The sequence below is a fragment of the Anomaloglossus baeobatrachus genome, chromosome 1, assembly GCF_048569485.1.
Source record: "Anomaloglossus baeobatrachus isolate aAnoBae1 chromosome 1, aAnoBae1.hap1, whole genome shotgun sequence".
Classification (NCBI taxonomy): Eukaryota; Metazoa; Chordata; class Amphibia; order Anura; family Aromobatidae; genus Anomaloglossus; species Anomaloglossus baeobatrachus.
This window is the reverse complement of record NC_134353.1, coordinates 596211001-596219384: the sequence shown is the minus strand read 5'-3', so window position 1 is coordinate 596219384 and position 8384 is coordinate 596211001. Positions and strand designations below refer to the sequence as shown.

General features: G+C 45.1%; 1 protein-coding gene across 1 annotated transcript in view; it reads left to right on the top strand.

The window, feature by feature from the left end:
* Positions 1-7351, top strand: part of RFK (riboflavin kinase) — a 7354-nt gene extending 3 nt beyond the window's left edge. Inside the window, exons 1-4 of the mRNA XM_075340262.1 lie at positions 1-333; positions 1427-1578; positions 2570-2672; positions 5777-7351. The exon at positions 1-333 is cut by the window's left edge and continues 3 nt beyond it. Coding sequence (XP_075196377.1) covers positions 78-333; positions 1427-1578; positions 2570-2672; positions 5777-5898 — 633 coding nt within the window. The 5' untranslated portion in view covers positions 1-77 and the 3' untranslated portion in view covers positions 5899-7351. The remainder of the gene's footprint in view (positions 334-1426; positions 1579-2569; positions 2673-5776) is intronic.
* Positions 7352-8384: the final 1033 nt, after the last annotated feature.

The following is an 8384-nucleotide window of genomic DNA, read 5'->3' as shown; positions in this document are numbered from 1 at the left end:
GCTCTGCGTAAGACGTGTTCGCCTCCTTCAGGACGTCTTCCCTGTGTGAACTCCCCCGTGCTGTGCTAAGCCTTGAGATGGCCCAGCCACTTGCGTGTAGTAGCCGGCTAGGCTCCGGCACTGGCGCTGCTGCCGTCTTGGTGCTGCCATCTTCAGACGGGCTCCGCGTGTTACCTGCTCACACTGCAGAGCTCCTGCCAGCTGAGCCGCCTCTAAGTGCGGGGAGGAAGACCGCGGCCAAGGGCTGTGTCATGAGCGCGCTGCCCTACTACTGCTGCGGGGAGGTCGTCAGAGGCTTCGGCCGCGGCTCCAAGGACCTGGGGATCCCCACAGGTGAGATCAGCATAGCCTGAGCTTTCCACCGCGGCAGAGTGCGTGACCCCGTGACCGACACACAACGGCTACTCGGTGATAGTGTCCAGGACAGGAGGTGAGCTGTGCTATCCACCGAGGACAGGAGGGGACCTGTGTGCTGACCTCTGACCCTACACACACAGCAGTGCAGCCTGTGCTATCCACCGAGGACAGGAGGGGACCTGTGTGCTGACCTCTGACCCTACACACACAGCAGTGCAGCCTGTGCTATCCACCGAGGACAGGAGGGGACCTGTGTGCTGACCTCTGACCCTACACACACAGCAGTGCAGCCTGTGTAGTAACCATGCACAGGTTCCTAATGTGTCTGTAATTCTTCGCCTGGTCAGGTCTCTGTGGTCAGAATGGGAATGATCTTTCCATCCAGGGGTCCTCACTGAGCACAGTTGATGGGTATTTCGTGCTCTCCCTGGTGTCTGCTCACACTGGATATTCAGTGAGTTGATGTGCAAGTCTTGGACCAGTGGCCATGTCTGTAATAGGTGGTCGCTGGGCAGGAGGCCTGAGGACCACCCCTTACCGGACAGCATCCACCTTACATGGCCTGCCGTGTAAGTGCCCCCATCTCCATAGCACGGCGTCATCTGATAATCCAGCCGACTGACAGCCACCTCACCCGATACTCCATACACAGGAGCACTCGCTCAGCCGAACACTCCTTATGAGAAACAACACTGGGAGAACAATGCATCAGCAGAGTAAAATCAGACATGTCCGATCAACATCTCCCAACCATCAGTGGGCCGGTGTGCCCTTATTAGATTGTCAATATCGGCGGGCTCAGGTGTGTGTGTGTGTGGGGGGGCTAATCAAGAGTAGAGCTGCGGCTGTCTGGAGGTAGGAGGCCATTCTCCCCCTCCCATCCAGCGATCACAGGTTAAGGACATGTCTGATGGGATTGAGTACTGAGAAACCCTTCTCCCCTATTTTAGTTCTTGCCCTTCACATTGACTCACTGAAGCGTCCCCTCCACGTGGTGCTCTTGGCCGGCCGTGCTGCACCAGGCTCATGTCTTCACTCCTCCTGACCACTCTCACTTTCTTTCTTGCAGCTAATTTTCCAGAACATGTTGTAGACCGTCTTCCAGCCGACCTCAACACTGGCATTTACTATGGCTGGGGCTGTGTCGGCACCGGGGAAATCTACAAAATGGTTATGAGCATTGGCTGGAATCCCTTCTACAAGAACACCAAGAAGTCTGTGGTAAGTCGCACGTAGTGATGGGACATTACTGCCCGATGTCAGGAGAGAACCTCACCATAGAACCCTAGCCTAGGTCTGTTGTGTATGGAACTGATCTGTGCAGCCATTATCCTGGGGCTCTAACCTGTCAGGACCGTGGCATCTGCCCACCATTAATGGGTCTGCTTGGGGAAATTATCCATTATCATACCCAATAATGGGCTTTTTTTTTTTAGTTTCCCAAATCTTCTGTCCCCATGTAGTTTGTTAAAAAAAAAAAAAAAAAATCTGCCTTACTCACCATGCCCAGGTCCAGTGTTGAGTCCTTGCCGCTGCTCCCATTGTTTCTTGTCTGCAGCATTGACGTCAGATCAATAGCACTGCAGCCAATCGGTGAGCGTAGCTAATCTGGACAAGTAGATGGTGTGAGCCCTTCAGAACCTCTGATACAATGGTAGAGACCGGAGACTCCGCACTGGCCCAGGTGGAAAGGGTAAAGGAGTTTTTGTTTTTTTGTAAACAAATTTACCGGGGGACAGGGGTTTTCTGAAATCAGGATACCCCTTTAGGATATGTGGACATAACTTGAACCGGAATTCACCTGAAGAAGCACCAAAAAACCGCCACAAATAGCTGATGCACAGCAATGTAGAAACGACATTGCTGTGACCAAGTTCAGGCTTTCTCACTTTTACCCTATTCAGTATTCAGCAGGCTTTGTTTAGAGATCACTTGGGTTTTTTCATAGTCGAAACCACACGAAAAAGATGCCAACGCTGACCTGCTGCAAAGCAACGGCAAGACCGTCAGGAAAACCACTTCACCAAACCGCCACTGACAGCTTTTTCCTGATAACTTTGTCTACAAAAACTTGTTGGCTCCGCCGGCATCATAAAGATGTTATTCATTCCGTCCTGGATTGTATAACTCCTATTCTGTGATCACGGCGTAGGACAATAAACCTTTGACTTGTATCCATATCTTCATCAGCGTTTGTTTCCCTTTTCCTCAGGAAACCCATATCATTCATCAATTTCCTGACGACTTCTATGGAGAAATACTGAGTATTGTTATTGTGGGCTACATTAGACCAGAAAAAAGTTTTGACTCTTTAGGTAAGTGTTTGGCAAGTATCTGTCTTACAGTATGCGATCGGCCACACAGTTGTCGGGGTGAACTAGCCATTTCCCTTTTTTTGATTGCTATATTCGCCAATATATAATAACAGACTGCACTCTTCTCCAGCAAGAGCACTGGCTCTCCTGGGGCTTGTGTGACCTTATGTGACGTGATCCCTGCAGCCGATCAGCGGCCGCTGTCCTTTTACTTCCTTTGGTCGTAACTGACATTCGATGGAAGTCATAGAGCAGCAGCAGCACTCACTTCTTCAGTTTGTTTTTTTTTTTTTTTTTTTCCTTCAATGAAATTGATTGGATGCAGGGCACACGTCACCTGACATCATGCAAGCCCCGGGAGAGCAGGCACCAACGTTGTAATAATGCTGGAGGTGAGTACAGGCTTTTTTTTTTTTTTATTTTTTTTATTTTACAAGGAGTATATAGAGAAGGGGTTGTCCTCATAGTGGATAACCCCTTTTAAGGATTTGTTTAACCCCTTCACCCCTGGGCAGTTTTCCCTTTTTTTTTTTTTTTTCTTCTGCTTTTTTTTCTTTCTTTTTTTCCCAGAGCCGTAACTTTTTTTTATTTTTCAGTCAGTCTTCCCATATGAGGGCTTTTTTTTTTTTTTTTTTTTTGCGGGACGAGTTGTACTTTTAAATGAAACCATAAGTTTTACTATATAGTGTACTGGAAAACAGCAAAAAAAGGTGCACAATAGTTTTTGGGATATTTTATTCACCATGTTCACTATATGGTAAAACTGATGTGTCGATGTTATGCCTGAGGTCGGTGCGAGTTTGTAGACACCAAACATGTATTAGGTTACTATCTAAGGGGTTAAAAAAAAAAATTCAAGTCTGTCCAAAAAAAGTGGCTCACGTTTTGCGCCATTTTCCGTAACCTGTAGCGTTCTCATTTTTCGGAATCTATGGCTCAGTGATGGCTTATATTTTGCATCTTGAGCTGCCGTTTTTAACAATACCATTTTTGCACAGATGGTACGTTTTGATCGCCTGTTATTGCATTTTGTGCAAAATTTGTGGCGACCAAAAAACATAATTTTGGCATTTAAATTTATTTTTGCCGCTACACTGTTTACCAATCACATTAATTGATTTTATATTTTGATCGGGCATTTCTGAATGCGGTGATACCAAATATGTGTAAATTTTTTTTAACCCTTTTAATTTTCAATGGGGCGAATGGGGGGGGGTGACTTGAACTTTCAGGTTTTTTTTTTTTTGGTTTTTTTTTTTACCTTTTTAGTAGTCCCCCTAGAGGGCTATAAGGATCAGCAATCTGATCACTCTTCCATTTCTCCAGATCACAGCTACACAGCTGAGATCTGGAGAAAATCAGCTCTCCTCTCTCACACTGCCCTCTGCTGGCTGTGAGAGAAAGGGACTCATTTATAGCTACAGGAGTCATCACATCACCCTGTGCTACCATGGCAACCACCGGAAGTGACATGATCACATCACATGACTTCCGATGGGGGTGGGGTAAGTTACCATTATGGCTGTGCCCATATCCATCTCACTACCAGATTTTGGCAGCGAGATGTAAGGTGTTAATAGTCACGGGTGGAATGTGATTCCACTCGTGACTAGCAGGCACATGTCAGCTGTTGAAATCAACTGATGTGTGCAGATCGCCACGGACTGCCCACGGCAATCATAGTGACACGATCCATGACGTACCCAGTACATCATGTGTCGTCAAGAGGTTAGAGTATGCAAAATCCCACAGCGGCTCATCTCTGCTGTGCTTTTTGGACCGGTTACAGTTGCAGTGTGTGAATGCAGCCCAAATGCCCTTTTCACTGTATCGCCATAAGTATTCCTAATTTTACACCTATTCCTTGGACAACATAAGGCTGGTAGCAGAGACAGGCTGCATGCGGAGTCATTTATTGTAAGGGAGTTTGTCAGCAACTGCAAGTAATCTGGCCAGAGGCGTTGCTGCGTGGAACTAATCCTTAATGATCAGATAGCATCCCATGGTGGAGGTCACAAGGTGGGCCATCATGAGCATTCATTGCTTCATGAATTGTCAGTCTTCATGTTATTTCATGGAGTAACCACATGACCCATGTGTATGGTGTGATAGACTGACTGCTTCTCACATGCAGAGTCTTTTAGGCACAGGCAAACCTTCAAGTGTCAGGCACTATGTATACTTTACTGCTACCCATTGTTAGTGTTTGCTTTGGACAGAAATGTGCCGCAAGACCCCATTTTGCCCCTTCACACATCAAAAGTGCATTCAAATAATTGAAAAATATTCAAAGAATTGTCTATTTTGTTCTTATGTAGCCTCATGTTGCAATTAAAAGTAAGAAATGTGTAAGAAATCTGTGGTTCTGAAGCTTGCCATGTCCCACCACAACCCACCTCCCCTCCTGTCTGCAACAGGAGCCTCTTCCCCACGTTAGTGCTATTTTCCCTTTCGGATTTTTAAGCCGCACCGTTTTAGACCAATAATGGAAGAGGTCAGCATGAAATTAACCCTTAAATGCCTGTTGGGATAAGTTTTCAGTCACACACCTAAGACCCTACAGACTGACAAACTGTGGGGACAGACCTATCGTTCATCCTCAGGGTTAATGTTCCCTCAAAGCACCTCTCCAGCGTGGTGCGTTTTTTTTTTTTTTGTGTGTGGCATCGTTCCAGTCCCTTGGTGCTGTCTTGTGACTGTAACTTCTGCCTGGCCGGAAGTCAGAAGTTACAGTATGTCACAAGCTCCCAATGCATGTCAGTGAGAGCCAGAACCAGGCTCTTGTAGACTTCTATTGAGTTGTGACCTCTGGCTCATAAAACACTGGAGCAGCCGGCAGGTCACAAACTGCCTGACACTGAGTAGTGGCGGTGATAGGTGACGTCAGAAAGGGAATATATAAAACCGGGGGCAGGGATCTTAGGATAAAAGCACCACGCCTGAAAAAGCAAACACTGGAGTGGTGCTAAACACTGACAGGCTGGTTTGTGGAATTGTTTCTGTTCTGATCTTTTGATATAAATGGATATTTGTGAATAATATATAACTTTTATATATTTAGTCCTGTAAATGCAAAATCACACCTGTCGTTGTTTTACCTACAGATGCGTTGATTGCTGAAATTCACAGTGACATCGAGGAAGCAAAGAAGCAGCTGGATCTACCAGAGCGAAAGAAGCTGAAGGAGCGATACTTCAATTCACACAAAATTATGAACGGTCATTGACTTCTTGCTGATGGAAAGTTTGCATCGCACTGGCTGATTAATATCAGGCCATCGGTCCAAATAAAAAAAGCAGAACATATATATGCATCTCGGACTATTGAATGGGGCCTTCAACCACTGTGGACATCACAGCATCTCTTGTGTAATACTGAGAATTCTCATGGCCTACATGTGACAATAGTAATCAGTTAAGGCTTTCCAAACAAATGGTTTAGGTTTGGCCCTAAATATACTGATTACTGGTGATCTGCTTCATTGTCCTTGTTATCGGGGCGCAGTATGGATTACCACAGATGTTACATTTCATATAAAACAGCTGTGATGTTCCACTAATAGTTTCTGTCATTCCCATAGCTATATTATATATGTACCATGTGTATACCTTGTACTATTTTATTTTGTAGCATCTTCCAGCTACTTTTAGGATTTTCTGGTATCAAACTAAAGAAAAAAGAAAACAGTGCTTTACTCACCCTCCACGGGTCCAGTACTGTTGGTCCTGGAGACTTTTATTATTCACAGTGCTGTTAATGTAACATCAATGCTGCAGGCATTCTCGACAACTGCTGATGATGTCGGTTATGTGCTGGACCCGGGGATGGTGAGTAAAGCCAGTTTATTTTCTTTGTAGACAAACCGCACCTGATACAGAGGTTTTCCAAGATGATGGTCTTCCCATAGCCACCAATATAGCTAAAACAAGGCAAACTTGTATACTCCCCTGCCTGTGGTCCAGCACGGTGTCCCCTATTCTCTGCTGGTCTTTTGTGTAGTTTGACTGCAGTATTCTTTTTCCAATATACCCTTACATGATTGCTGGTCTCATTGCTCCCATACCGTATACCGCTGAGGCCAACGATTGGTGTATATATAGGATGTTCATGCTGCAGGCACCATGCAAACCGAAGACCAGCCAGCCCTGAGGCTGAGCGATGCTGCACTGGACTGGGGGGCTGAAATGCATAGTATTGGCTTATCGTCTCCATATTTGAGGCTGTGGGCAGATTCTTTTTCTTGTAAAAACCCTTTACATTAATATATTTCTGCATGATGCTGCCAGGATTTTTGGATTCTTGTCTGTCCTAGAAAAGTTGATATTTATTTTGCTTATGACATTATTGGCATTTTTCATTCCTGTGGATAATGCAAGGCCAGTAAGTTTCGCTGTTATCGGTTGCTGGCGCTTCTCCCATGGAAAACAATTTCACGGTTATGTATAAACAGTCCTTGAGTTTTGTCTGGTGACGCAGTATACTAGAGAAGAGAGCTCAATCTAAGTGCCTGTTACGGGTGAGATGTTATCGAATGGTCCATCGTGTGCCAAACTATCACATGTACTTCTATGTCCAATTGCTTCATGCCCTGCATTCTGTCTCTCACTGTTCATTTGTCTTAAGGGTTAAATTGTAGAAAGCAGTTTTAATTAAAACTATATCTGGCTTTACAACAACAACTTTTTTGGCTTTTTTTTTTTTTTTTTTTTTTTTTTTTTTTTTTTTCTTCCTCTTCAAAGATAGGTATTTAGTTACAATGGATGTTTGGGGTTGGCTGGACTTTAACCCCTTCACGACCATGGACGGATATATCTGTCATGGAGCGTGTCCCGTTAAGCCCTGCCCCCTGCCGCGGGCAGTCGGCACACGTCATCTGTTTTCAACAGCTGACGTGTGCCTGCTACCCGCGGGTGGAATCGCTTCCACCCGCGGCCATTAACCCCTTAAATCTTGCTGCCAAGCAGCCAAAGTCTGGCAGCAAGATCTAAATGCGCGCGGCCATGTTTTTACTTACCGCCGCCCCCACCGGAAGTCACGTGCGTGATCACGTGACTATCGGTGGTTGCCATCGTAGCACAGGGTCATGTGATGACGCCTGCAGCTATGAAGTTTCACTTTCGCTTTCCCTCGGCCGCAAGCAGAGAGAAACAAAGTGACTGAATCTGCTGTTTACAGCTGTATAGCTGTGATCAGCAGATAAGAGCGATCGGATTGCTGATTGCTATACCCCCTAGGGGGACTAGTAAAAGTAAAAAAAAAAGTTTTAAAAAATAAAAAAAAAACAAAACCTAAAAGTGCAAATCATCCCCCTTTCCCCCCATTGAAAATTAAAGGGTTAAAAAATAAATATACACATTTGGTATCGCCGCGTTCAGAAATGCCCGATCTATCAAAATATAAAATCAATTAATCTGATTGAAATTTTTTTGCCACTACGCCGTTTACCAAACAAATTACGTTTTTTTTTGGTCGCCGCAAGTTTTACGCAAAATGGAATAACAGGCGATCAAAATGTAGCATCTGCGCAAAAATGGTACCATTAGAAACGGCAGCTCGAGACAAAAAATAAGCCGTCACTGAGCAATAGATCCCAAAAAATAAGAACGCTACGTGTTTCGGAAAATGGCGCAAAACATGCGCCACTTTTATTGGACAAACTTTTGAATTTTTAACCCCTTAGATACAAGTAAACCTATACATATTTGGTGTCTA